Below are 27,930 nucleotides of genomic sequence, written 5' to 3'. Positions count from 1 at the left end.
CAAAGGATCAAAATGTATGTCCACACAAAAACCTGCGCATGGATGCGTGTAGCTACTTCACTCATAATTTCCAAAAGCAACCAAAAATGAACTGTGGGACATCCGGACAGTGGAATTTTACTCAGTGCAAAAAGAAACGAACTTTTAAAAGCTATAAAAAGACAAGAAAGAAACTTAAATGCACATTACTAAGTGAAGGAACCCAATCTGCAAAGGCCGCATAACTGCAGGATTCCAACTATTTGACGTTCTGGAGACCACTGTAGACTGTAAAAAGATCAGTGATCGACGGGGTGCGCAGCGCAGGAAAGGGGTGACCACACAGAGCAGAGAGTGGATGCACGTCACCATACACCTGTGTAGACCCACAGCATGTACAGCAGAGGAAATCAGCATGGAAAATATTAGCATGGAAAAGTAGCTAAAAATTAGCATGCAAAATGCTGAGGAGAAAACCCCCGTGTAAACCGTGGACTTTGGATAATAATGAGGCAGCAACATAGGGTTGTGCGTTGTGACAGACATCCGCTCTGGTGGGGAACACTGATGAGAGGGGCTGTGCGTGTGTGGGGGCCGGGGGCACACGGGAAATGCCTGTACTTTCCTCTCCATTTTGCTGTCAAATTAAAACTGCTCAAAAAAATATTTTTTTTGTTTTAAATAATGGGCAAAAGATTTGAACAGATTCTTCACCAAAGGAGATCTGTGAATGGCGTGCCATTTGTATTAGTACATAAAAAGATGCTCACCACGAGGTGCCACTACTGTCAGTGGGATGGCTGGATTGAAGGGACTGAAGATGCCAAGTGCTGAGGAGGACTTGGAGACTCGAGAAGTCTCGTGGACGGCTGGTGGGAATGTAAAACGGTATCATCACCCTGGAAAAGTTTCTTCTACAGGTAAGCATGCATTCGTTATTAAACTCAGCAATTCATTTACCCAAAAGAAATGAAGGCACATGTCTACACAACTTGTGCAGGAATGTTCACAGCAGGTTTATTCATCGTGGCCAACAATGAAAAACAATCCAAAAGTCCACAAACAGGGAAATGGGTTACCAAATTATGGTACATCCATACAGCGAGATGCTACTCAGCCACACAAAGGGGTATGTGCGAATACACGCAACAACATGCGTGAACCTCAAAGCCTTTATCTGGAGCAAGACCAAACACAGACGCATACACACGGCGTGGAGTTTTATCAAACTGTCTGAAAAGGAACAGCTAGTGACAGAAGGCAGGTCCGAGGTTGGGGTGGGGGGTACTGATCACAAAGAGGCAGGTGGGATGGGTGAGCGGTCTCCCTTGGTCGTGGTCGTGGTTCGCAGGTATGCACACCTGTCAAAACTCACCGGATGTACACTTACTGTGGATTCACTTTATTGTATGAAAATTAGACCTCAAAAAACTTGATTAAAAAAAAATCAACTCCTCAGAAAATCCTTTCGTGGCCACGCCCCTCTCAAAGGCTTCACAAGCTGTATTTTCTTCGCCTGCGTTTCTCTGAGTTTGTCATTGCTGGTTTCCTGCCGACAGCCTCCAGACACGGGGCGCCGAGAGGCCCCCGAAACCGTCTCTTTGAGGCTGAGCACCTGGCCTGCACACCGAGAGCTCCACAGGAGGGGGAGGGCCCGGGGCCGGCCCGCCGTGCTGGCCGAGCTACAGCTCCGTGGACCGGACGACCTCGGGGCCAGCCCACGCCGGGCCTCGGCTCCTCCCGGGGAAGTTGAGTCTGTGCAGCTCCTCCGATATCTCCATGAAGCTCTTGCCTCTGGTCTCGGGGAGGAAGATGCCCGAGTACACAGCCGCGCAGACGCAGACACAGAGGAACGGCACGTAGATGAAGTGCGACAAGCCCTCCTGGGGGTTGCAAGAGACCCGAGGCCTGCTGTGGCCCACGGAGCCCCCGCCGCACCGGAGGCCCCAGCACAGGCCCCGTGAGGGCCTCCGCCCTCTTGGCTCAGGTGAGCCCCATCCCCATTCAGGGTCACACTCCCTGGATGGATGGAGCCTCCCCGGGGCGGGGGGTTCTCACACTGACAGGGACGAAACAAAGGCAGGCCGCCCCCCGCTCCCGGGGGGGCAGGGGCAGGCAGGCCTACCATGATGAAGGGGAACACCAGCCCCACCAGGAAGAGCATGGTCCACATGAGCGCCCCACAGACCATGTAGGCAGCAGGCCGGGCCATCTGGTCAAACAGCTCCGTGGCCAGGATCCCCGTCACTCCGGCTGGAAGAGGGAGTAGGGACGGGGGGGCTGCCAGTCAGGGCTCCCTGGCCTGCCTACCCCCACCTTGGCCCCCCCCAACCCGCCCCCTACAAGAAAGTGGGCCCCTCCAGCCTTCCTCCAGCCACGCCCTCCCAGAAGCCTGTACCAGGCAGGGGTGAGGGTGTCAGGGTTAGGCACACCCACCCATCCTTCACCCAGACACCCCTGGTCCTTCAGCCAGGCCCAGAGGAGGGAGCCCCCGGGGCCCCAACTCACCAGGGCCGATGCCAAAGCTGAGGATGAAGGCGAAGATGCAGGCCATGGCCAGGTAGGCCATCCAGGAGAAGGAGCCCTGCGGGAGGGGCAGGGGGAGGGGTGAAGGGAAAGTGGGCGGGGCCCAGCCTCCCCCACCCCCACCCCCACGCCCTAACCCGCCATGCCAAAGGGCCCAGCTACCTGGAGGCAAAGGGCCACCGTGAAGACGCTCCCCCAGCAGCTCATCAGGCCGTAGCCCCCCGTCAGCAGCACCCGCCGGCCCGCCCTCTCAATCACCAGGCACTGCGAAGGGAAGGAGCCCTGGCTGACTCACCGCTGCAGCCCCGGTTAAGGTCCCCTAGGCCGCCGGCCCGCAGTGGGCAGGGGCATCATGCAGAAGCTGGGGAGGGTGGTGGGCGCGGCTTGCCACTTCGTGGATTAAGACATTATTAATTTCGCAGAGGGTCGCGATCACTCAATACCCACTGGGTTTCTCCATCTCAAAATGGCGGTGTGAGCAACTGGCAAACAGTAGGTGCTCAATAAATGCTCGCTCGCTCCCTGCATTTTAACACAGAAACCTGAAGTGGAAGTGCCTTAGCTTGGAGGCCTGTGGTGCCTGGAGCCTTAGCTCCCCGAGGGTCTCCACCCCGACAGGCTGCACCCCCAAGGTGAGCACCCCGACGGTCGGCATCCCCAAGGTGAGCACCCCGAGAGTCTGCCGCAGGGCTAGGCGCTGGGGGTCAGCCCCAGCAGACTCACGCTGAGCAGCGTCGCCAGCAGCTCGCAGCCCCCGGTCCCGATGGCCGCGTACTGGATCTTGTCCTGCGGGATCCCTGCCTGGCTGAACACGGCCGACGCGTAGGCGTAAATCTGCGAGGAGAGGGGCCGCTGCGCGCCGGCTCCCATCACGCCCGGCCGCAGCTGCCCCGGCTCCCCGCCTTCCCCGCCCGCTCGCATTCCCCGGCCCCGCGCGGCCGTCTCACCGCGTCGTTCCCGCACAGCTCCATGGCTCCGCCCAGCACCACCAGGCTGGCCACCTGCCGCCGCAGCGCGCGCTCCCGGAACAGCTCCCACGGGCGCCGCGCGCGCCCGCCCCGGCAGACGGCACGCTCCTGCTCCAGCTCGGCCAGCTCCCCGGCCAGGTCCGCGGGGCCCCGCAGCCGCTGCAGCGCTGGGGAGGGAGAGGGGAGGGGAGGGGAAGGATGGGGTAGGGGAGGGACCGGGGAGGAGGAGGGGCAGAGGGCACTGGGCTGAGTTCCCAGCGTCTAGATGGCCCCCATAGTGAGCTCCCCAAACCCCGCTCCGGGTCACTTCACAGCCCCACGGACTAGGAAGGCTTTAAGAACCCGGGTGGTCTGCGGGTGCCTCACACAGGACACAGTTGTGGCCGGTTGCCACTGCCGCCCCCGGCTCTCCAGGGGTCCCCGTGCCCACGCAGCCCCTGGGGTTGCGGGATTTGGCAGCTGCTCCCACCAAGTGGGCATGTGTGCGCCGCCCCTTGGCTCTACCCCCTGACTCGCTCAAGGCCGCAGGGTTAGCCCAGCTGGGACGGTCCTAGATCAGCCGATGCCCCGCTGACCTTCGACAGTGACCAAGATGAGCAAAACTGCCAGCAAAAGCAGGCTGGACTGGCTGGTCCCCCGCTGACCCTGAAATCAGCAGGGTCCTGCAGCCCAGCTCAACAAGTGAATGAGTAGAGGAGGCCGTCGTAAAGGATTGCTGTTTTAAGCTGGAGGTTTGGGGATTGTTCCTTGGGCATGCTTACTGTGGCCTTGGCTAGCAGGTGAGCCCACCAGTCTAGCTGGCATTAGGCCCTTGAGCCCTTGCTCGGGGTTTCATCATCTTGCCTGTGGGGGGGTGGCGGGCTCTTTCTTCACACCCCGCTGGGGTTTCCCAGATGGCAGGGGCTGGGTCTGTTCCCTCCCACTGCCCTGCCACTCAGGACAGGCCCCTGATAAAGAGCATCGAAGGGACGGATGGATCATGAAATTAAGGCGCAGAGAGAGCAACAGCTTTTCCTACGTGAGAAAGGAGGACCCACATGCTCTGGCCACATGTGCCCCATGGCCAAGCGTGGTCCGGGGGCCCAAGCCAGAGGCTCACCTGCCCGACAGGCTGCAGGGTCTCCACAGTCAATGAGCAGGTAGCGCGGGCTTTCGGGGAGCAGGGGCAGGGAGGCCAGCTGGAGCACCCCGGGCACCAGGCAGCTGGCCAGCAGCAGGGGCCAGGCCTGCGGGCCACCCAGGAGCTCCCTGGGGAGACAGGAGAGGCTGGGCCAGCGCCGCCTGGCCAGAGCCCTGTTGCCTCCCGCGCCCGAGGGCAGCGTCCCCGTTCCCCTGTGCCTCCTCCTAGCCAGCTCTGGGTCGGACACCCAGCTAGGGACTCATGGCAGGGAAGGGCCATGGCCTCCCTTTATCCCTGGCGACTCCTCTCTCCAGGGCCCTCCCCAGGGCACCAGGTTCTGCCCTTGCCTCTCTTTTCTGGGACAAACAGCACACGCTCCCTTTCAAAGCCCAAACTTGCCCCGTCCTCTGTCTAGACTTGTCCCTGCTGCCTGGTCCTTCGGGGCTGGAAGAGGCTGACAGGCAGCACGCTGGCCAGAAGCCCATGGACGGCTTTCAACGCCTTCGTTCAAGGAAGCCGTGTCTGAACCTACTTGGGGGTGGGGGGAGGTTTAGGCTGCCCCTTAACCACTCAGTGTGTGGGGGGGCGTGTACCTGAGTCCGACCACCTGACCCATCACGAGCCCCAGGGCGGTGAAGATGGCAGAGGTCATGGCCACGGCCCCTCGGAGCTCCTTGGGGGCGCTCTCCCCCAGGTACATGGGCTGGATGTTCATGCCTACACCTGGCCGTGCAGGGTGACAGTCAGTGGCGGGGCGGGCTCCCCCGCCCCCGTTGGCGCCCTGGCTTCCCATCCACGGCCCGAGTGCTGCTCCCTCAGCCTGAGCCCTGTGGGGCTTCCCCCCCCGCCCCTCCCTGCTGTCGGGCAAGCAAGACTCCAGTCCTCCCACAGTACTCCTGGAAGAGAAGCCCTGGTCACCCTTGGGGAGTGGGAGGGGCAGGAGGGAGCCGGCACCCATCAGCTGTAGGCTGTCCCCCTCCCACCTGCCCCAGGGAGGCATCTGGTGCCCAAGCACCCTGTAGGGCACTGGGACGGGCAGGCGCTGCCCCCCCACCACCTGCCGCCCACCCCAGAGGGCGACAGCTGGCTGTGCCCAGGCACCATTCATCTGCCCAGGGAACACGGAACAGGGCTGGAGCGCTCCTGCAGGGTTCTTGCAGCCCCTCCCTGCCCTCAGGTCGGGGAAACAGGCCGTGACAAGGCCCTGCCTCTCTGAGCACTGGCTGGGGGAGCTGAGAGGAGCAGGGTTGCGCTGATGGCCAGAAATTCTCAGAGGTACCCTCGCTCTTCCTGCAGACACTGAGGGAGGGGTTCCTTCTGTGCTAGGAACTTGGGGCACAAAGGCACCGTCTGACCTGGCCCCTCTGTCCCTGAGGTCCCTGAGTGTGGGCTGTTGTTAGTGACTCGCTTTGTGGCAAAGCGGATGGTGTGTGACTCCTGAGATCAGGCCATAAGCCTCCCGGGACTCGCTCCTCACGGGCCCACACACAGGTGGGCGCGCGCGCACGCGCGCACACACACACACAGACATGCACACACACAGGCGTGTGCGCACACCACACACACACACACACACACACACACACAGGCTCTCTGTCACCCATCACTTCCCCTGGAGGAAGCCAGCTGCCATGCTGTGCGGACACTCAGCAGCCCTGCTGGGAGACCCGCGCAGGCTGGGAGCGCAGCTCCCGGGAAACAGCACACAGGGGGACAGCATCTCAGCAGCAGGCCCAGCAGCCACGGCCAAACCTCAGCTCACCACAGCCCCGCCTGGCACGTCACAGCCTCCCGAGCAGCCCCAAGCCGGGACCCCCCAGCTAAGACACTCTGGGTTCCTCACCCCTAGAATCCGTGAGTGAATCAGCGTTGCTGGCTTTAAGCCATTGAATTGTGGAGCGCTTTGTGTCACAGGAACAGACGCCTAGTAAGGACATCGGCACCCGGCTGTATACACAGTAGGGTGTCAAGGGGACTGATGATGGCGCCCCTAAAAGCCCAGGTGGACACGCTCAAGATTCTGCTCCACCCCCCACCCCTGCAGGAGCCCCAGGTCCCTGGCAGGCTCCTCGGCTTCTGTAGGGATGACCAGAGGTCTCCTCTTACATGCCTCTCCACTTTGACCGCCAGGAAGCCCCCGGCTTAGCCTTCTGGGGATGTCTGTCCTCCCAGCCCTGCAGAGTGTTTCCATTTTTTCTAGATCCACTTCAGCTGTCTAGTTATATGAGCCTTTTAAGATAAATCATGACTAAGTGAAGCACGCCTGGAAAAGAGATCAATGAGTGAAAGGAATAAGGAGCAACGGGAAGGAAAGGGGACCCCCAGGCCCACTCCGTACCTGCACTGATGCCCACGAGCAGTCTTCCCAGCATGATCATCTCGAAGGAGCCTGCTCTGCGGCTGAAGCCAAACAGTGCTGCGGCGGCCAGCACGAAGATGTTGTTCACCAGCAGGGACTTCTTCCTTGGGGAAGCGGAACACAGGCGAGGCAGGCTCAGGTTCAGTGCCAAGGATGACCCCCCCCGCCCAGGGACCCTTCCCCGCATCCACATCCAGCCCTGATCACGCCCGTGTGTGTGTGTGTGTGTGTGTGTGTGTGGAGTGTGAGTTGCCTGCACAGAAGTGACGCCGGCCACTGCAGCTGGGGTCGCCCATGGGATGCCCCCAGGGGCCAACCCCCACCCCCCAGCCCCAGTGGTGCCTGCTAAGTTGCTTCAGTCGTGTCTGACTCTTTGCAACCCCGTGGATTGTGGCCCGCCAGGCCCCTCTGTCCATGGGATTCTTTAGGCAAGAGTACTGGAGTGGGTTGCCATGCCCTCCTCCAGGGCATTTTCCCAACCCAGGGATTGAACCCTAGTCTTCCGCGCTGCAGGCAGATCCTTCCATCTGAGCTACCAGGGAAGCCCCACGTCTCCAGTACACCCCTAGATTACTGCCCTTTCTGCCTCCACCACAGCTTGAATGGACAGAACTCATATTTTATGGGTTTATCCCTACAGACTGAGCACCGCTCTCCTCAAAGTCCTTTGTAAAGCCAAGTGCCTAATACCTGATTCCTCAGACCCAGTGAAACCCTGGCAAGGAAAGGAAGGGAAGCCAGGTAACCTCCCGTGTCCTCCATTCATTACAGTCACTGCCCAGAACAGGACATCTGGACGGCCCCTGCCCAGCTGGTTCGGCAGGACAGACTGCCAAACTGGGCAGGGGGCACTGGGCACGGCGGCGGCTCCTCTGACAGGAGGCCTCAGCTCTGGGCTCCTGACGCTGCGCTCGGAGGCACCATCCTGAGGTCACCAGGAGAGCTGGCAGGAGATCCTGCAGCTCAGGTCCTGATTGGGGAAACGGGCCAGAGGCGGCTTGTAATTCAAAAAAAAGAAAAGGATGGGAAAATCTCTTCTTTCCAGTTTGGAGGCAGCCTGTTCCACGGTGAGTGTCGTGATCTGACACCTACCCCGGGTGATCTGCAAACCTGGGTGATCTGCAAACCTGGGTCCTGTGAGGGGAGTGTTTTCTACTGGGTCCAGACCAACTGCCAGATGCTCTGCCCTTTGACCCTTTAGACTGGGAAGACTGTAGTGCTGAGAGTGCCTCCAGAGAATCAGAATGCAAGACCTTGGACTTTGGAGCAAAGCCACAACTTCAGTGAATTATCTTCTGCTGCTGCTAAGTCGCTTCAGTCGTGTCCGACTCTGTGCGACCCCATAGACGGCAGCCCACCAGGCTCCCCCGTCCCTGGGATTCTCCAGGCAAGAACACTGGAGTGGGTTGCCATTTCCTTCTCCAATGCGTGAAAGTGAAAAGTGAAAGGGAAGTCGCTCAGTCGTGTCCGACTCTTCGAGACCCCATGGACTGCAGCCCACCAGGCTCCTCCATCCATGGGACTTTCCAGGCAAGAGCATTATCTTCTTAACCTGAAATAACTCCTGACTGGTCGCCTTGCCCTGGTAGCAGAGAAACATCAGACTGGGGGTGTGGCTGTTGTTTTAGCCAGCTGAGTCCTGGTTTTCTGTTGCTTGCAGTTGATGCTTCTGTTAAATACACGCCGTCCTGTGCACTTCTGCTTCTGACAGTGGAGGCTACCTCAGTAACGGCGGATGAGAGCCCACGGCACCCGGCGTCATCTCAGGAGCCTTGTGGTGCAGAAGCTGGTGTCCTCAGAGGGTAGAGCCTGCTAAAGGACCCAGGCCTGCAGGACTGTGGCATCCACTCAGCGCAAAGACTGGGGTCACCCTGGTGGGCAAAGAGCTGCAGCCCCTGGAAGCACTGACCCGATACCGGACTGGGAGACCGAAGCATGGACGTCAGCGAGGCAGGCAACAGCGTGAGCGGCTCCAAAACCCCGGAGCAGAGCCCTCCCTTGTTTCCAAGGCTCGGGGTCCTGTGCTCTAAACTAAGTTCACCCGTTAGCTTCCTTTCCCTCGATTAGTCTGTCTGTTCTCTTTCTTGGTCTCTCTTGCCGTGAGAGGTCTTGAGGGCAGTTAAGTTTACCGTCAGCGTGTAGATGGCAGGATATTGAGAGGGCTGCAGGGCTGGCACGCTGGCTGCCTCGTGGAAACCCCGCGTGCGGGCAGCTCCGCTCGGTTGTGTCGGCGCTGGTGGCTGTGGTGAGGCAGTGCCCTGGGCGGGCTCAGGAAGGGCGGGACTGGGTACCGTGAGGCGGCACACGTGGGGAGCCGAAGATACAGGAGACTGGTGCTGACGGGTGCTGGGCGGCCAGACAAGGAGGGGATGGTGGGAGCCTGGCCTGCCTTCTCTCCCGCCGTCTCGGCCAGTAACAAGCTGTCTCCCAGGACTCTGAGCCCGAGTGCAGACGCTGCAGTCGGAGTGTGGCTGGAGCTGATGCGCTCAAGGTGACCCCCGCCCCAACCCCTCCAGGAGAGCCCAGGCTGCAGGCCCGCCCTCCCCAGGCCAGGCTTCTGAGCACCTCCTTCCGTCCGGTGAGCTGCCTCAGGGCCCCCTGTGCTCTCACAGTGTTCCATTCCTCAGTCAGTCTCCTGCTTTCGACCCAAGAACTGCCTCAGGTGGCTACAAAGGGGTCCTTGGGGAGAAAGCACCTGTTCATGGTCACGTCTAGTCAAACCCGTGGTCTTTCCACGAGTCATGTGTGGACGTGAGAGTTGGACCATGAGGAAGGCTGGGCGCCGAGGAATCGATGCTTTTGAACTGTGGTGTTGGAGAAGACTCAGTCTTCAGAGTCCCTTGGACTGCAAGGAGATCCAACCAGTCCATCCTAAAGGAGATCAGTCCTGGGTGTTCTTTGGAAGGACTGATGCTGAAGCTGAAACTCCAATACTTTGGCCACCTGATGCGAAGAGTTGACTCATTGGGAAAGACCCTGATGCTGGGAAAAGTTGAAGGCGAGAGGAGAAGGGGGCGACAGAGGATGAGATGGTTGGACGGCATCACTGACTCGATGGACATGAGTTTGCACAGATGCCGGGAGTTGGTGATGGGCAGAGAGGCCTGGACCCTGCTGAGCGTTGCGCTGCGCTGCGCTGCGTTCCGCTGTCAGACGTGGGTCCTCTCTCCCTCCCAGCACGGACTCTTCCCTCTACCACGTCCCCGGGAAATGTGGGCTTCTCGGTGACACGGCAGGCAGAGCCGGGGGCCGGTGCAGAGCTGACCCGGGCCTGGGCCTGCTGGGTGACCTGCCCCCACCCCTCAGCCCATGGACCGGGCTGCCCCTTGTTGAGAGGAACTTGGGGGTCCGTGGGAAGCACTCACCTTCCCAGCGTGACGGCCAGGGGCCCGGCGAGCAGCGCTCCCAGGAGGCCCCCGAGGGGATACAGGGACACGATGAGGGACCACACAAGCAGGACCAGGTGGTCAGGCAGCGGCTGGCCGGTTCGCGTCCGCCACGTCTCATTGGTGAATTCCTGAACGTACTGTGGATGCAGATGCTGGTCAGCACCCCCACCACAGGCCTTCTTCCCCAGGCCCTGCCTCCGCAGGGCAGGAAGCCTCCCCAGCCACCCTGCCCGTTGTTGGGGGACGGAACTCCCCTGAGTGCGGGGCGCTGTGCCGTCTCTGCTGCAGTGTGTCATCCTGGAGCTCAGAGCCGGCCAGTGTCGATGTGGCCCCTCCGAGCCCAGGATCAGCCCCGTCTCTCCCCCAATCCCACCTGGCCCACATCAGCGGGCTCCCCCACGGGCCAGCTTTCTGATCGACTTGGCCGTCAGCGAGCATCAGCAGGGTATCAGAGGAGGCCGGAGGGGCGTTTGTCCCCCGGGCTCCATTCCTGGATGGGAAGTGAGTCCGCTGACAGCTGCTCTCTTGCACCCTAACCCTAACCTCAAAGGGATGGGAGGGCCCCAGTTCCGTCCTGGGACCTTTTTTCCTGCAGCCCCAGCTGTGTGACAGGACACATGACCTTCTCAGTCAGGTGGGTTAGAGGCGGCTTCTATCACTGGGGCTGAGAGATGCTGCCTTTCCACAGGCACTCGCTGAGCATGGGCACAGGTCTGGCGAGCTTGCTGGGGACTCAGAGACAATGGGACCCTGAGAGGGGACCAGCAGAAGGCTTAGTCCAGCTGGGAGCTTGCTGAAGGAAGGCTTCAGGCAGGTGATGGCATCTGGGTGGCTCTTGAGGGGCTTCTGCAGGAGGGGCAGGGAGGGCTTGGCCCACGGGGGTGGGGGGTGGGGTCTGTGTTTAACTGCTCTGGGCACAGAGTTGGGGGAATCAAGGCGGGAGACAGGTGGACAAGTTCGGACCCCAGGGGCCCTTGGACTTCAGGTAGATGTGTGTGTGTGTGTGTGTGTGTGTGTGTGTGTATTAGTTTCTCAGTCATGTCTGACTCTTTGAGACCACATGGACTGTAGCCCGCCAGGCTCCTCTGTCCATGGAATTCTCCAGCTAAGAAGAGTGGAGCGTGTTGGCATTCCCCTCTCTGGGAGATCTTCCTGACTCAGGGATTGAACCTGGGTCTCCCGTAGTGCAGACAGATTCTTTATCATCTGAACCCCCAGGGAAGCCCTCAGGTAGATGAGTCTGTCCTTACTCCTATGGGCACTGGGAGTCACAGAAGGTTTCTGAGCAGGGCAGTGGTTTGATCAGACTTGAGAGGACCTACAAGGGGAGAGGCTGAAGGCAGGGAGGCCAGTGGGGAGGCGGGGCTAGTGATCCCGGCAGGAAAGATGGGTCTAAACTAGGATCATGGCAGAGACCCAAGGAAAAATGGCTGGAAGCCAGAGATAGTCAGGAAGGACTTTGTGTTTTTCCAGGAGGGAGGGCAGAGTCAGGGTGGACCTCCTCCCTGGGGGCACAGGGGGAATTGTCTGCTGACATCAGAGACACGGGAGCACATGTGAGTTTCAGGGGAGAGTGCAGAGCTGGATTTGAACTCGCAGGGCCTGGGGAACAGCCCAGTGGAGGTGGAGGCGTGGGAGGAAGCTCCACCAAGCGGATGGCGGCCTGAAGATGTGACGTGGGCCGCTGTTGACGCTGGGGTGGTGACAGTGGGCACTCAGGGTACGTACCAAGGTCGGGGCATTGATAATGGAGAGGTTGTAGCCGAACTGGAAAGTTCCACCAATACCAGCCGCACAGATGGTCAGGAGCAGGACCCTGCCCTGAGCCTGAGGAGCAAGAAGAGGACCCAGTGGCCGACGGCAGCCCCCACCTCCCTCCGCGGGGCTGCAGCCCACCAGTCCCAGCATGGCGATCTGTCTGAAGCTGGCGGTGGTGACGTCCCCGCTTTGCAGATGAAGAAACGGAGGCAGAGAAAAGTTGCCTCCGTCACACAGCGTGGAGCAGGTAGCAGAGGTGTCCCCCGCCTTCTGTTCTGAGTCCGGGATCCCACTGCCCCTCGGCCCTGATGGCATTTTCCTGAGACGGACAGCCATTCCCAGTTCCCTACCCCTAGCCTTGCCCAGCTGCCCCCGGGCACGCCTGCTGTGGCTCAGGGGACAACACCCTGAGCTGGGGCCCCAGGGGGTGAAGCTCTGTGAAGCTTCTCCACAGACTGGCCGGGCACCCCCCTCTGTTAAGAGAAGGGGCCATGTGGACCTACATGTGTGGGGACCTGGAGGCACCTTGAGCCGCAGAGAGCAGCTGGAGCCCCGCTGATGCTGGTGACGACCTCCAGGTTGGGGGCAGCCGGCGCACACACAGCTGGTACAACAAGAGGGCATCTTCTCGTCCTGGAGCAGCACCCCTAGACAGGTGGGCGACTCCCCAGGGCACCCCCAGGAGGCTCAGAGCCCTGACGCCCCGTCGTTAGGTTGCTAAGCTTTCCTAGGGATTCACCATCTATTTAGAGTTTGCCTCTTATATATAAATTTTTTTTAAGATTTTTTTTACACTTTTTAAAATTTATTTTTAATTGGAGAATAATTGCCTTACAATGTTGTGTTGGTTTCTGCTGCATAACAGCGTGCATCAGCTCTAAGTATACCTATATCCCCTTCCTCTTGAGTCTCCCTCCCACCCCCCACTTAAAGATTTTTTTGGTGTGGGTCATTTCTTTAAAGTATTTATTAAATTTGTTACAACATTGCTTCTGTTTTATGTTTTTGTTTTTTTTTTTTTTTCCGGCTGAGAAGCATGTGGATCTTAGCTCCCAGGACCAGGGATCAAACCAGCACCTCCTGCGTTGGAAGGTGAAGTCTTAACCGCTGGGCCACCAGGGACATCCCCGTCTTGTCCCTTTTGATTACAAAAGAGTATGTTCATTAAGGGGCTTCCCTGCTGGCGCAGCGGTAAAGAATTCGCATGTACTGCAGGAGATGCAGGAGACCTGGGTTCGATCCCTGGGTCAGGAAAATTCCTTGGAGGAGGGCATGGCAACCCACTCCAGTATTCTTGCCTGGAGAATCCCATGGACAGAGGAGCCTGGTGAGCCACAGTCTGTGGGGTTGCACAGAGTCGGATACGCCTGAAGCAACTTAGCATGCACACACGCACACACATGCTCATTAAATCTTTTGAAAGCTCAGTACACACTGAAGGTTCTCCACTCTCCCAGAGAGCAGTGACCTGCTTCCCTCAGATGTTTGACGAGACACTCACAAAGCGTTAACTGTACAAAAATCGGATTGTTGATCTTTTCCCAATAACTCTATACTACCTTTCATGTTCTGGAAAATTGTCGCCCAGCTATAAAGTACTGTGTCATATTTATTACTTTTTTAATATTTAAATACAAGTTTCATGGCAGAAGGATGTTTGGCTCAGGACTTTGTGAAAAATTTCCAGAACCTGAAGGCTACTTACTCATTCATCTGTGGAATACCGAGTGCCTGATCCAGCCAGGAACTGAGCTGGGGGGCAGATACGGGGGGCGGGTAGGGGCGATGGAGGGCTGGAAACAGATCTGCTTCCACCAGATGGTGAGAAACTGCGCTGGGGTGGGGAGGTGGGGGAATAGGCTCCCAGGGCAGGACCCTGCCGAAGATGTTGCCACCAGTCTGCGGGCAGCTCTGTGCCGGGCACCCTGGCCGGTCGCCAAGTTCCTATAAGGCTAAGTGACTTCCTCCCAAGCGGGAAGCCACAGAGGGAAGCCAGGTGGGAACCCGGGAGTCCGATCCCGATGGAGTCACGAGGAAGCTCCCTAATGGGCTGCCTGCCCGTGAGAGTCCCACTGGGTGCGCAGATCCGCAGGAAGCGGCAAGTCACCCGGTGAGAACTGAGCCCATGTGGCAGGGAGGAGGCCGGCAGGTCGCCAAGGCAGCATAAATTACTTAATTCCCCAAGACTGTGCATGGAGACCACCTAGGCCTGCGGCGACTGGTCATGAAAGCCTTCAAACATTAGCTATGGTAGCGAGGAGTCATTCAGTGAGTAAAGATGGCTTGCCTTCCCATTCTGGGCAATAAATCTACGGTTCTAGGTGCTGGGGATACAGCAGTGAACCAAAGAGACGAAACCTGGGATCTCACGGAACTTTTCTTCCAGCGGGAGAGTGACAGGCAGTAACAAATGAGCAAGGAGAACATGTAGAGTGTCAGCTGCTGCAGACACTCAGAGAGAGAAGGGGGAAGGGGAGGGGCCGGGGTCTGGGGTGTGCTCAGGGAAGGCGCCCGGAGTTGAGGGGGGCGCCCGCATGAAGACCAAGGAGATGAGGGGAGGCGCCGTGCAGGGGTGTGAAGGGACTCCGCGGGGGGTTGGCCCTGGCGGGGAGCCCCCAGGGATGGGGTGGTGGGCGTTGTGGACCTGCGCTTCGGGTGCCTGGCTCCCTGGGTGAAGCAGGAGGTGAATGGAGACGGAGTTTAGGGGGAGCGTGGAGGAGACGAAGGTGGGAAACAGGCCCCGGAAAGGAAGAGGAGCGGGCGCAGTGGCCAGGGGCTGCTGAGTCTGGGGGCGCTGTCCGGCCCGCACGAGAACCTAAGTGATGCTAGTGGGGGACAGGTCCAGCACCCTGCGCCCCAGCCAGACCTTCGCCCGAAGCAGACCCGAGGGGAAGGCGAGACGAATGTGCGGTGGGCGCTTGCGAAGGCTGGGGCAAGGCGCACCTTAACGCGCGCGCAGGCGCACAGGGAGTGAGGGGTGGGGGGGCCCGCGAGCTGGTCTCCAGGGTCCGAGGCTATATTGGGGATGAGGCGGCTCGCGCGTATCCTCCATCCCCCCGTTTCTGCAGCTCCGAAGACCAGCCCGGGCCCACCTCTGCAGACCGGAAGGGAGCTCCGATCCGGGGACTTCTCGCCCAACAAAGCCTGCCTCCACCCCCCGCAGGTCTTGGCAGGCGGCTCTGATCAACGAGCTCGGACTCGCCCGAAATCCCGGCCCTGGTTCCCCGTGCATTGCTCCGCTGCGGCCTTCGGACCGACTTTCTGCCGGTCCCTGCCGCACCCTTCTTTGGATCTCCGCCGCCGCCCCTTCCGGCCCCTCTTCGGGGCCGCCTCTCACCTCCATCTGGCGCCCCCGCCCTCTGTCAGGTTCCGGGAGACCCCTGTCCCCGGGAGGGCCCCGTCCCCGGGCACTCTGAGGCCGAGCCCTTGATTCTGCGCGGACATCCCCACGCTCCTCCAGCCCAGGTGTCTCCGCCCTTCTCCCGGAGGAGGGGCAGGATTCGGAGGGATGAAAGGCCGACCCACCAGTCTCCGGAGCGCTCTCATCTGTCCGTCTCCCGCAGAGCCGCGGAGTAGGAACCCGGATGGGAGAGCGGGTCTCGGGTTGCAGCCCAAGCATACATTGTGTGCGAGGCCGCGCTGGCCCCGGAAACAAGATGAGTCCAGTCCAGCGGACTTTGTGAGGTGAGCAACTAGCGGATCCACTGGGCCGGATTAATCTTTCATTTCTTAGGGCTTCTCAGGTCCTGCGTGAATCCAGGAGGTCAATTAAGGTCAAATCGAAACCAGACCTGCCAAAGATGCTATTTGTGGTCATGGAAACATAGACCCGAAAGTCACCCTAGGAAGTCATCTGAGCGACGACGGCGACAGGACACAGACCGCAAGGGACGATGCAGCATTCCTCTTGCTCCTGCTTAGGTTTTATTTTCGTTGCTCTGAACTTTTGAAGCGTCATGTGTTTTTAAGGAAAAATACGCAAGATAAAATATTAGCAGTTGCCAAGTGCTCGTCTTTCTGCATCTCTTGAGATGATCCACTGCTGTAGTAACACCCACTCCGCCTTCCTCCCCCCGCCCCCTGTGCCGCCTGGACACCTTGCTGGAGTCAGCTCCCCCCCCTCCCCTCAGTGCGTGGGCTCCCCAGACACTAATTATTATCCTTGAGCAAGGAAGCTTGAGATTTCTCTTCGGCAAACATTAACCGGGAGTTTAACCTTCAGCATGTGCAAGTCAAGGTTGTGGGTGTTTGATGACGAATCCTCTCAACACCCCACACGCGGTGGCTTCAGCCTCCCTTGCGGAGGAGTCCCTGAGGCGCCACAAGGTGGAGCTCGCACCCTGTGCCCCGCGGTCGTGCTGGGAGTCCGGGCTGGGCTGTCAGATCTCAAGCGCGGCGCCGCGGACCCTGCGCGACGGGGCCGCCAAACCACGCCCGAGTCGGGGGTAGCGTGGACAGCCGCCTCCCCCGCGGGCCTTCCCGCGTGGAGTCCCACCCATTCTCGGTTTCCCGGGTGGGAAGGCGGAGAAGGCAGCAGGGGAGGAGGGGCGGCCTGCCCGTAGCTACCGTGCTCAGGACCTCCGCGCCCGCGGCCAGCGTGGGTGGTGGCGCCCCTCCCCAGGCCTGGGAGCCAGGCCCGCTCTCGCTGCTACACGCCCGAGCCTCTTATTCTGCAGATCGGGAAACTGAGACCCAGAGCGGCGGGGAGGGCGGAGGCCGGGGAGGCCCGCGCCCAGCCTTCAACCGGAGGCGGGAGCAGCAACGGCTCGCACCGCAGGCGATCGATACCGCAAAGCCGCCTGGAGGGCTCCACCGGGTCCGCGCCCCTAAAAGCCGCTGGCTACTCCTAGCCCCGCAGAAGCGGCGGGGCCGCCTGGTCGACCGGAGCCCGCCGCCCCCCGCCCCCCCCAAGATGAGGCCTCCATCACTACCCGGGCTCGAGGCCTTCCCCAGAGATGCGGCCTCCAGACCCGCGGGTGACCTGTCCAGCCCGCCCCGGGCGCTAGCTCCTAGGGACCCGCCCGCGCCGCGGAGACCCGCTCCGGCTGCGAGGGGCCGACAAAGCCCGCGCTGCCGGCGTCGGCGCGGCGGGACCTTCTGGGGCTCCGCGGGCGGAGACAAAGAGGCTTGAGCCGGCGCCCCGCCAGGCGCGGGCCCCTCCAGCAGGAGCTGCCTCCGCGGCTCCTGGCCGAGTTTGGGCATCCTCGGTTCCGCGATCCCCGGGTGATTTCGCTTCCTCTGTCCTGCGCGCCCAGCCCGCGCCCGGCCCTTGAGCCAGGGCCTTGGAGGGGGCTTGGGAGGTCTGCTACCCAGCCCACCCTGCCTCTGTCTCGCTGCGTGCCTTCCGTCTCTGATCCATGAAGTCGTGGGACAGGAGTCTGGGCAGAGGCCTAAGGCCTGGAACCAGGGCCCAGGCTGGACCCCAGAGGCCCCAGTCTGTCCTTCAGCCTGTCAGCTGGGTGCCCATCTTCCGGTGGAGTGGTGGCTGGGCCCCTACTGCCCCTGACCACTGGTGGGCCGAACGCCTTTGACCTGACTGCCCCCTCTCTGACCTCAGTGTCCTTCTCGGTCAGTGGTGCCTTCCCTAAAGGGCTCAGAAGCTGTTCCAGGCTGCTCGAAGGCTCCTCCTCCTTGTAGCCTTCCCACTTGGGCTGGCATCTCTACTCCACACCAGGAGCCTCCAGAGTGGGCACTGGGCGGAGCTCAGAGGCCAGCTGACCTTGGCCACCAGGCTGCCAAGGTGGGCAGTGAGCCACCATCAAGCTCAGCAGGCCGGCGACGGGCCTGGTTATGGTGGATCCCGACGGAGCCCGTACGATCCCAGCACTTACTTCCCGTCTCCCAGCCTCTGTCTGCTCACCTGTGAAATGGGGACATCATAACAACCGGCCTGCCCCCGACACAGGTGCTGCATCCTCAGGCCCTGCCGGGAGCCGGCATATTGCATATTGAGTGCATATTGCATATTGAGTGCAGCACTTTTCAGGATCTGGAATAGCTCAACTGGAATTCTATCACTGCCGGTAGCCAGCGTGAGGAACTCCGCCTCTGGCAAAGGTCATGAGGAAGGAGGCTTGGCATACGCAAAGGCGGGATCAAGCCTCAGGAGTCTCCCTGGAAATTCTCGAGCAATCTACCCCCAAAACCAGAGTCTGCCTACTTTCTGCTTTGTGCTTTCACCTACACCTCTGACTTTACGGGGGGCTGTCCCCCACTACCTCTCTCTGAAAAAAGAGTTAGCTTACAGCTCCAGTTAATAATTCCTGGGTGTGACAGTGTTTAACCTACAAACTCCTTTGGAAATTCTAGCCTGCCTGAATAGGTTTTTCCGGCCACATGTGATTGTTCAGAGCCTCCCAACTGTGAGAGGCAGGAGATGTTCTAAACTGTCTAAACACAGATTCTTTTGAGTAGTTAAAAGATTGATTAGAAATTGTATTGGTGAAGGGATTTTCACTTGTTGGGCCAATGTTTGCTGCTAAGTTTCCATATCCCTTACCTGCTGTGTCTCACCATGTCGTTCTTTCTCTTACCTTCTGGCTGAATTATTCAGCCTCTTTTCCCCACTGAATTTCCTCACTGAGCTATCCTTATTTCAGCCTCTTTTCTTCACTGAATTTTACTGAGCTATCCTCATTCTATTACTCTTTATATCCTTAATTAACGTTTAATTAAGCAATTGTTTCCTGATCTTCGCCTACGCCGTCTCTCCTTCGAATACCCTGGATCAGCCGGGGCTGGTCCCCGGCAAGGCCCCACGTGTATCTACTGACTGCCTGCACCCAGCGTCCTGAGGGCAGCTACCCCGTCCTCTCTTTATCTCCAGACACACCTGGCCCACCTGTGGACCTGGCCAGCCAGAGGCAGACTCTACCCCAAGACCCAGCTCCGCCCTCCTCCCCGCCCCCTCCCCTCTGAGCTGGCGTCCACTCCAGTTCTGGGACACATTTCCAACTTAATTCAGAAGAAAGAAAGAAAGAAAACCACAAGCAACCCCCGGGTGAGCAACCCTCCTGACCACCCTCTGATATTCGAGGACTGAGCAGTGGAGCCAAGTGCAATTGTGGGACCAGAGATTTAAAGCCATTTTAATTAGAAGGAAAGAATGTCCTTGTGGTTGGCTGTTCTAAAACTACAGCTGTGCCCACATCTGGAGGCAAGGGTCGGGGTGGGGTTGTGCGGCGGTGGGGATGGCAGTTAGAGCGTCTGTAGCGCTGACACCCGCGTTCCTTGCTGAGGGAGGCCCCTCCCAGCAGGGCCCGTGGAGCGGGGGAGGGGGAGAACGCCAAAGCAGCCAGTCCCCTGTGGCCGGGCCACCTGGGCAGGTCTGGGACGGAGCTGAACAGGGAGCCCACCCCTTCCTGGGCCCATCCGCCCCCAGTGCCTTCCCCACACCCCAGCCTGTTTCCCTGGGGGCCTGGTTACTGGAGCCTCTCTCTCACCAGCCCCGGCTCGACCTGGGCGCGGCTTCTGACCAGGGAGGGGATTCTGTCCGGCTGTGACATGAAGTGCTATTTATTACCTTTAACGAACTTGTCGCTGGTTTTGTTTATCCATACTAAGCCAACGAGGTACTTTCATACCTAATCTTAGATCTGTAATTTTGCTTTTTTTTTTTTTAAAGAGGCCGTGATACCTCACACAAGTGAAGGGCAGGCGAGGCTGGGAGAAGGTCTTGAGTAAACTGGCGGCAGGTCTTGCGGTGGTGTCTCCAGGGGGCCCGAGGGCACGGGGTTCCTGTTCCCGCACCCGGCCTGGGGCTCCCTTTCCCGGGTGTGGGAGCAGGGCTGTCTGGGGACAAGCCAGGAGGGAGGTGTGGTGCCCCGGGCCTCTCCCAGCCTCTCTGAGCGCTGAGTCACTGGTTCTCCCAGAGTGGTGGCCCTGGCCTTCCAGGTCGCTGCCAGACCACAGGCCGGAACTGTCTGATGACCTGGCTGGCCAGCAACGGCTAAGGAAGGCCATGGGACAGCATGGTCTTAGGTTTCATTTGGACCAGATCCCACATGCAGCCCAGTGGGCGGGGGGGGCGGGGCAGACCCACGCGGGGACACACGTGTCTCCAGGAACTCGCATCCCCAGCCCTGCCACTTGGCTGACTTGGCCAAGCAGATAATCTTCTTCCAAAACATGGCCCTGCAGCCACACTGAACCCGAACATAGCCCTGGGCGGAGAGGGGGAGGCCCCACCAGCTGCTCCGGGTGCCAGCTGGAGGCGGCGGTCACAGTGGTGAGCAGGAGCGCGGGGCACTTGCCGAGGGTCGTGACAGCCAGGCACTGAGGGTCAGGCTGGCCCGGCAGCTGGGGAGGGACCACTTCATCCAGCCAACCGAGGGCCAGGTGGGGAGCCCCAGGCCACACTGCTCATCCAGGGAGCAGGCTGGGCGCAGAGCCGCTTGTCAGGACTCCGTGATGGGAGCCAGTCTCTGAACTGGGCCTGGCCCTCCCCGGCTCAGCTCCCTCACCGGGCCAGGTGCTTACTGAGGTCTGTGCCTCCTGCCTCCTGGACCTTCCACCCTCTCTGCCTAGTGCCCATCACTGCAGGCTGTGGCCATCTTCTCCTCTGATCCTCTGCTTCCTCCAAAGAGCCAGCCGCCATCTGACCTCATCCCACTGAGGCGCCTCGCTGCCCGCAGAACAGAGAACACAGCCTGCAGGGCCTGGTGGGCCAGCCTCTCAGCACGTGCAGCCCCCCTCCCTGCCCCCCGCCTCTGTTCCTCCGGCCGCCTCAGGACCTTTGCACGAGCTCTCTGTCCTCCTCCTCCACCCTGACAGCCCCCCTGCCTTCCCCAGCCCACTTGGAGACCCTCAGACTCCTGGAAGGTCGAGTCTGCTACCAGGCTCGGAAGGCCCCGGTCGCCCCCTCTGCTGGGTAGCCCTGAGGCAGCCCACCTGGACTGTGTGTCCGTCTTACCTTCCTGCCACGAGCAGCTGCTGCACAGTGAGTTCCGGAATCAGTGCTAAAAATATCCCGTGACCCAGAGAGGAAGGGCCACCGGGGACCCAGCTGCTCCTGGGGGCGCGGGCTGGAGCTGCAGTGAGGCCCATCCACAGCAGTGGGGGTGGAGGGAAGGCCCCGTGAGGGCACCCCGTCATCCACAGGAAGACTCCGCAGCCCCAGCACTCACCGTGTCTCTGCTTCGGGCCTGTGCTGCGTTCAGAATAAACTAACATTTAAAAATTGAGTGCACAGGGCCCTAAGAGAAGGTAGGTGAGCTCTGGTCCCTTCAGGGAGGCTTCCTGGAGTGGGGGGCATTTCCAGCACCCTCCCTCTATCTCTTTTAACAGAACACTGAGGATGGTAGGGAAAGAAGTGAGTGAACGGAGGAGTCAGATCTGGGCCCTCACAGGAGAGGAATGCTGACTAAGGGGTGGGGGGAGGGCTGGAGGGTTCCCTGTGGGAGGGGATGTGGGCAGGGATGGCCCCCGGTTTTGGGGTTGTTGCTGGGGGCTCACGAGGGTCTCTCCTGGTGTGAGCCCTGAGAGGAAGGCGGGCACTGTGGGCAGGCAGAGGGTGCTGTCCCGCCTGTAGGACAGGGGAGGAAGCTGGGGGTCTCCATACCTGGGCACCCCAAGCTCCTTGCTCTGCAGCAGGCAGGAGCCCCAGGCCAGCAAGGGACCACAGGCCCCTTCCCCACAGTCCTCAGCCCAGGAGAGAGGAGGCGGCCCTGCTGCTCAGGACAGACAGACAGAGTAGAAGCCGTCAGCATCCAGCACACCAACTTCCTGGGTCAGCCTGGCTCCCGGGAACGAGTGGAGCCCGGGACCTCTTTATGTAATGAACCGTCTGGAGGTGCTGGGGGTGGGAGCCGCGGATCCGGTGCCTCCAGAGCGGCCTGTCCTGGGCCTGATTCTGGGCGGGAAAGCCCGGACACGCGGCGATGGCCTGCCCCAGGCCCTGCTCTGCCTCCTACGGGGCGTGAGTCCCCACCTGGGGACCCCCTGGACTCTCTGGGAGAGGACCTTCCAGGCAGGACGGAAGGTCTGCAGTAGAACCTGCGCTGTCCCTGGCACGTCCTGCCCCCACCCGGGGCTCCCAGCCTCCCAGGAGTGTGCTTCCTCAGCCCCAAACCAGGCTCCTGCCTGACCGGCCCCGTCAAAGGGGAGAGACAGGCTCTATCCCATCATGGCCCTTCCATTAGCCCCAGCCTGACCCCTGCAGAGGGCCAGCCAGCACCTGCTGCTGACGGCTGGCAGGCTGGAATGCCTCCCCTTCCCCACGCACACAGGAACCTCGACCCCTCTCGCTGGCTCCTTCAAGCCTGGCGGACGCCCGCCAGGGTGTCTGAGGCCCTGGATCCCTGGCCTGCAGCCGCACCTTCAGCTGGGTGGGCTCTGATCCTCCGGGTTCACCTCCAGCCTGACCTAGCTCTGGTCACCTGGGAAACAGAGGCTGCCTGAGGGAGGGGTTTTTCAGCCTGCTCCCACCGCCTAGCCTCCCATCTCCTTGATCCGACTCCTGCTGTATCAGACTGACCTCTCCTCATGCCTGAACCAAATGCACAATCCCCCTTCATCCACGCCTCTCTCTCCCCACCTCCCTTCCCAAGTGGACCTCCAAGAGCACGCCCCAGGGGCTCCTCTTAGCCCTCCCATGATCCATCGGAGATAACCGTCTTGGCTGGTTGTCTCCACTCTGGTCTCCTTGGGGGGACTCAGGGCCCCACCCAGGGTTTCCCTCACCCGTCACACTTGAGTCCGAGGTTGAGCTCCCGTTTGGTAAAGGTCTGAACACTTCCTCTCCCTTGTGGCCACTGTTATCCAGGGCCCTTGGCGCGGCTGCGCATCTCAGAGACTTCCCAGGCCTCGTGTCCCAGGGCCTCCCACCGCCTGGCCCCTGCAGCCCTGTCCTGGCTCTGTTGCAGCCTCCCTGCTTGTCCACCTTCTCTCTCTAACTCATGAAGGTCGAGTTGGCTGGGCCTGGCCTTGCGCCTCGGGCCTCTCGCGTGGGCCCAAGGCTACGAAGGCCATTGGTCTTCTTAAGACTGGTACCCACACTTGAGCCACCTGCCTGGCCTCTCTGCCGCATGGATTTTTCCACGCGGATGTCACATAGATCACCCAGACTCAGTGAGGCCAGAACAGGACGCTCCATCCGCTTGCCCTCCCCCCAGGCGTTCTCCAGCTCAGGAAAGGCCACTGCCTTCCATCTCCCCTATGGCTCAGTCCCTGAAGTCACCCTTGACTCCTGTCTCACAGCTCCATCTAGTCTGCTGGCAAAACCCCCATCCCGTCCTTCCTGGTCCTCCAGGTTCTGCCCTGCCCAAGCCACCAGCATCCCTGGCATCCTCCACCTGCCCCCGGATTTCTCTGGCCTTCTGCTGTCCTCACAGCAGCCACAGGCATCTTTTTAAAGTGACAATCAAGCATCACTTCTTCACGGAGCCTTCCCAGATCATCGCATCTGGCAAGGGGCCCGCTACCCAACCCTCCAGCCTCCACTTGGCTCTTATCTCCATCAGCACACTGTCCTGCAAACACTAGTTCTCATCTTAGCAGAAGCCCCTGACCCCCCGGTCTCCTTGGCTGCACCAGGACAGACAGCATCTTTTGTTGGCCACCGTGTCTCCAAGCATCCACAACAGTGCCTGGCACACAGTCCATGCTCAATAAACTATGGACCGTGTTCATTAGAAGAATACATGGAGTTTCTCTTTTCCACCCAAGTAAGGAGGCTCTCTCTAGCCCGTCCACTTGCACCAGCCGGTCTCGGCACCCTCTCTTCACACAAGTGCTGCAGGTCCCCAGTCTGCCCCTCCTCTGGCGGCCCTCGTTGGGGCTTCCCAAAGGAACCGGCAGTTTCAGCGGGGCCTGGGCTTGCAGGGAGATTTGGACACGCAGCCGCCGAGCGTTTCCTTTGCTGCTCTGGTTCTCAGAGAGAAGGACAGCCTGGGACCCCAGCCAGCCCAGGTGGGTTGGCTGAGCAGGGCGGTCCAACTCCAGGCTCCGCCCCGCCCATGTCCCACCCACGCTGCGTGGGTGGAGGCCAGGAAGCGGCGGGACCTGGGGTGGGGGGCCGGGCGGGAGGCTGCAAGGCCGCACCCCTCAGTCTCTCGGGGGCGGGGAGGCCCCCTTTAACAAGTGCTCGTAGCCTCAGCCTCGCCCGCAGGGTGGGCCAAGGTGTCCCCGCTACCGGCCGCCCCTAAGTCCCCTAAGGGTTCAGTTCCTCATTGGCCACACCTTCTCCCGCGCCGCCGCCTAGGGCACCACAACACGCGCCACGTGCTCCATCGTGGGGCCTGCTCATTGGCCCCGAGTCACGGCCCGCCCACGCCCCGTCCCGCCCTCCGGCCCTCCGCTGTCTCTTCCTATTGGCTATCTTCCCCAGGGCCCCTCCCTCCAGCTGCGGGCGCGCTCCACCGCAGATGCGGATTGGCTGAAGGTGGATGGGCGGGGCTTGGAGGCGTGTTAAGAGAGCGCGGCAGTGCGACCACGATGCCTAGGAAGCGTCCATGGCGTGGCAGGGGCTGGCGACCGAATTCCTGCAGGTGCCGGCGGTGACGCGGACGTACACCGTGGCCTGCGTCCTCACCACCGCCGCCGTGGTAACCGCCCCCGGGGGTTGCCAAGGTTACGATTGGACCCTCCCCGCCCCGACCCTGCTCCCCTAGGGTGGGTGGGTCGGGGGGCAGTTTCTAAGATCTCCTGGTTCCGCAGCAGCTGGAACTCCTCAGTCCCTTCCAGCTCTACTTCAACCCGCACCTCGTGTTCCGGAAGTTCCAGGTGAGGCCGCCCCGCCCCTTGCACTTGCTGGCCCAACCCCTCCCGCCCAGCGCTGGCCTGACCGCCCCCCACCCCGCCGCACCCCACGCAGGTTTGGAGGCTCATCACCAACTTCCTCTTCTTCGGGCCCCTGGGATTCAGCTTCTTCTTCAACATGCTCTTCGTGTATCCTGCGCCGTGGTGGAAGCGGGAGGAGGGCGGGGCGGGGGACCGGGCGGGAGGCAGCGGGCCCCGGGAAGCTGAGACCCTCCAAGGGGCACGCTTCCTATACCAAAGCCGCAGGTTCCGCTACTGCCGCATGCTGGAGGAGGGCTCCTTCCGCGGCCGCACGGCCGACTTCGTCTTCATGTTTCTCTTCGGGGGCGTCCTGATGACTGTATCCTTCCCGGGCTCGGGGACCTATGGGTCCGGGCCTCTGCTGGCCCTGAGGCCCTGCTTGAGCGCATGCCACAGAGGGAGAGTTGCGACCCCGAGCTGAGGGTGTTTTTGAGCGTACATCACGTGCTCAGCTGCAGGTGCCCCTGTCGAACTCCAGGGCTACACCCAAAATACCACAGGGCAGGGTGCCCAGGGGCTGAGTCCTGAATGCAGGTAGCCAGGAGGATCTAGGGCTGGGCCCGGGGGCTGGGGTGAAGTGGAGAGGCAGGGCCGATCAGGGGGCCCCTGGAGGCCACCGTTTGGTCTTAGAGTGGGAAGCGAAACCAACCTGCTTGAGGGTTTCAGGGGTTTAGGAAGTCAGAGGGGCCCTGGGCAGGGCACAAGACCTTGACTCTGGCCCAGCTACTGGGGCTCCTGGGTAGCCTCTTCTTCCTGGGCCAGGCCCTCACGGCCATGCTGGTGTATGTGTGGAGCCGCCGCAGCCCTGGGGTGAGGGTCAACTTCTTTGGCCTCCTCACCTTCCAGGCGCCGTTCCTGCCCTGGGCGCTCATGGGCTTTTCAATGCTGCTGGGCAACTCCATCCTGGTGGACCTGCTGGGTGAGCCTGCTGTCCAGGGAGCCTGCCCCAAGCTGGGTGTGCTGGGCCAGAGCCCTGGTCCTCTCCCCGCCCCCACCCCTCTTCCCCACTCCTGGCGCCCCCATCCTTCCAGCCCCTCCAACAAGTCAGCCTATAGGTTTTACTTATTCGAGCCTGACCCATTTGCTGACGCTTGTGTGGGGCCCGACCCGGTAGGGATGGGTGGCTCAGGGTGCCTGCTCACAGCTCCACTTCTTCTGACGTCCTCAGGCCTGACCTCCTCCCAGGTTCTGCCTACTCTGGGCCAAGCCTGGCCCCACGCTGGGCTGGCTGGCCGTGCAGGGCATCAGACCCCCATGCTTTGGGGGCTTCAGGGCTGTGGAGGGTGGCCTCGGCATTGGCGCCTCTCCCACAGGGATTGCGGTGGGCCACGTCTACTACTTCCTGGAGGACGTCTTCCCCAACCAGCCTGGAGGCAAGAGGCTGCTGCTGACCCCCAGCTTCCTGTGAGTGCTGACAGCCTTCCCCACCCCCTTCCCCAGATGGCTCTCTACCCCATGAGGGGGGGGACCCTGCCAGCTGCCGCTCAGCGTGGGCTCCTCCCCACAGGAAACTGCTACTGGATGCCCCAGAGGAGGACCCCAATTACCTGCCCCTCCCCGAGGAGCAGCCAGGACCCCTGCAGCAGTGAGGACGACCTCACCCAGAGCCGGGTCCCCCACCCCCACCCCTGGCCTGCAACGCAGCTCCCTGTCCTGGAGGCCGGGCCTGGGCCCAGGGCCCCCGCCCTGAATAAACAAGTGACCTGCAGCCTGTTTGCCACAGCACTGGCTCTCCTGCCGCGGCCAGCCTCTCCACGCGGGGCAGGTGCTGCTGGCCGAGAGCCAGGGCCACCAAGCCTGACGTGCTCTCCGACCCAGAACATTGGCACAGCTGGAGGCCCAGAGAGGGTCCAGAACCTGCCCACTCGCCAGCAGAACTCTGAGCACAGAGGGCAGCCCTGCTGGGGTTCTCATCCCTGCCCTGCCTGTGCCGTAATTCAGCTTCCACTGATGGGGCTCACATCTCAGGGGCGGGGCTGGGACTGGGATGCTGGGTTGTGCTGAGCTTTGGCCGTGGGGGCCCTCCTGTCCCGAACTAGCAACCCCCAAGGGGACCTCTGCTTCATTTCCCAGCCAGGCCACTGAAGGACGGGCCAGGTGCAGAAGAGGGCCAGGCCCTTTCTGTGACTCCGAAGCCTCAAGTGTCAGTGTTTGCAGAGTCCAGTGGCTGAGGCAGAGGCCTCTGGGAAGCTCTGCCCCTGCCGTTTGCAGCTGAGGCCGGCAGGAGCCTCACCTGGTCCCCAGCTCACGGGCATTGGAGGACCAGTCCGCACAGTGGTTTACTCCTGGGTCGGCACCAGCCGCCGCCGGCTGTCCCTTTCACAGAGGATAAAAGTACTCGCTCTGGAGTTGGACTTTAACGTTGTCATGAAACCTCTGGCCCAGCAGCGGGCTCCGCAGTGGGTGGCAGGTGAAGGCCCCTCCCCGGGCCTCTCCAGGCAGGTGCCGCCTGGCCAGCAGGGAAGGCAGGCAGTGTCATCCCCCACTGGCTCTGGGGCTCAGGCCACCTCCTGCTGTGGCCGGAACATCTCCCCCAGTGGTGGAGCCCAGTGTCCGTGAGGCCAGCTGGGCCTGAAACCTTCCTCTCTGAAGCCCCGCTGTCCCCTTGCCCTGTATGGAGGGCAGAGGCTGGAGCGCAAGTTCCTAGGATGTGCTTGCGAGACCCCCGAGCCCAGGGGCGAGGCCCATCTCAGCCCACCCCCGAACTGGAAACCCTTGGAGCTCTGCCCCTCGTGGTGTGAGGCCCCTGCTATGCGACCCTCAGCCCTGCCAGCAACGGAAGGTGCAGGGCCCGGGCCCACGGGCTTAACGCAACTGGGCCTGGGTCACCTGCGGGGCCTGGTCCCAGGAGGAAGACCCAGGTGCCACCCTCCTGGGTGCCACGTCCAGGTCACGTGGGGACCCGTCCATGTCACAGAAGATGCAGGGTCACCCGGTGAGCTGGCGCCGGACCCTGCCAGAGCACCAGCCGCGGGTGGAGGTGGGCCCCAGCTCTCCTGTCGGGCACGTGGTGCTGGGAGGTGCGGCCGGAGCGGAGCAGTGCCCACCAGCTGC

The 27,930-nt window shown here is 61.2% G+C and overlaps 2 protein-coding genes and 2 long non-coding RNA genes across 11 annotated transcripts; 3 read left to right on the top strand and 1 right to left on the bottom strand.

Moving 5' to 3' along the window:
• Positions 1–971: 971 nt before the first annotated feature.
• Positions 972–16,119, bottom strand: SLC2A11 (solute carrier family 2 member 11). 7 transcript variants are annotated; one of them, XM_070769919.1, is made up of 12 exons: positions 15,625–16,117; positions 12,070–12,168; positions 10,318–10,478; positions 6,932–7,056; positions 5,187–5,316; positions 4,573–4,721; positions 3,453–3,640; positions 3,229–3,339; positions 2,668–2,769; positions 2,488–2,563; positions 2,105–2,232; positions 1,447–1,862 (listed from the first exon to the last, which is right to left on the bottom strand). In XM_070769919.1, the coding sequence occupies exons 1-12, from the start codon at positions 15,643–15,645 to the stop codon at positions 1,662–1,664; spliced, it is 1,491 nt and encodes a 496-aa protein (XP_070626020.1). In that variant the 5' UTR covers positions 15,646–16,117; the 3' UTR covers positions 1,447–1,661. The 7 variants fall into 7 exon arrangements, with proteins under 7 accessions (XP_019833628.2, XP_070626017.1, XP_070626016.1 ...); XM_019978070.2 differs by having other exon boundaries at positions 15,437–16,116; XM_019978069.2 differs by having other exon boundaries at positions 972–2,232; positions 15,437–16,119.
• On the top strand, positions 7,054–8,999 carry LOC139176793 (uncharacterized). Its single transcript, XR_011561251.1, has 2 exons — positions 7,054–8,019; positions 8,154–8,999. It is a non-coding gene; the product is annotated as an uncharacterized lncRNA (long non-coding RNA).
• On the top strand, positions 15,686–19,627 carry LOC139176794 (uncharacterized). Its single transcript, XR_011561252.1, has 2 exons — positions 15,686–15,783; positions 18,926–19,627. It is a non-coding gene; the product is annotated as an uncharacterized lncRNA (long non-coding RNA).
• A 4,859-nt stretch (positions 19,628–24,486) lies between these two features.
• DERL3 (derlin 3) lies at positions 24,487–27,224 on the top strand. 2 transcript variants are annotated; one of them, XM_019977868.2, is made up of 7 exons: positions 24,487–24,641; positions 24,754–24,819; positions 24,911–24,984; positions 25,102–25,195; positions 25,600–25,795; positions 26,190–26,280; positions 26,384–27,224. In XM_019977868.2, exons 1-7 carry the CDS (start codon positions 24,549–24,551, stop codon positions 26,463–26,465), a joined length of 696 nt encoding a protein of 231 aa, XP_019833427.2. In that variant the 5' UTR covers positions 24,487–24,548; the 3' UTR covers positions 26,466–27,224. The 2 variants fall into 2 exon arrangements, with proteins under 2 accessions (XP_019833427.2, XP_019833428.2); XM_019977869.2 differs by having other exon boundaries at positions 24,490–24,641; positions 24,757–24,819.
• The last annotated feature ends 706 nt before the right edge of the window (positions 27,225–27,930 follow it).

Source organism: Bos indicus, chromosome 17 (genome assembly GCF_029378745.1).
Source record: "Bos indicus isolate NIAB-ARS_2022 breed Sahiwal x Tharparkar chromosome 17, NIAB-ARS_B.indTharparkar_mat_pri_1.0, whole genome shotgun sequence".
Taxonomy (NCBI): Eukaryota; Metazoa; Chordata; class Mammalia; order Artiodactyla; family Bovidae; genus Bos; species Bos indicus.
This window is presented reverse-complemented; position numbering and strand designations above follow the sequence as displayed.

Bases quoted from the DNA above. Each gene is read 5' to 3' on its own strand.
- DERL3 (XM_019977868.2), top strand. From the start codon at position 24,549: ATGGCGTGGCAGGGGCTGGCGACCGAATTCCTGCAGGTGCCGGCGGTG. The intron at 24,820-24,910 runs GTGAGGCCGCCC...CACCCCACGCAG, and splicing joins TCGTGTTCCGGAAGTTCCAG to GTTTGGAGGCTCATCACCAA. The intron at 24,985-25,101 runs GTATCCTGCGCC...CCAAAGCCGCAG, and splicing joins TTCTTCAACATGCTCTTCGT to GTTCCGCTACTGCCGCATGC.
- SLC2A11 (XM_019978069.2), bottom strand. From the start codon at position 15,718: ATGCTTGGGCTGCAACCCGAGACCCGCTCTCCCATCCGGGTTCCTACT. The intron at 5,317-6,931 runs GTACGGAGTGGG...CTGCACGGCCAG, and splicing joins GCTCGTGGGCATCAGTGCAG to GTGTAGGCATGAACATCCAG. The intron at 4,722-5,186 runs GTACACGCCCCC...CTGTCTCCCCAG, and splicing joins GGTCAGGTGGTCGGACTCAG to GGAGCTCCTGGGTGGCCCGC.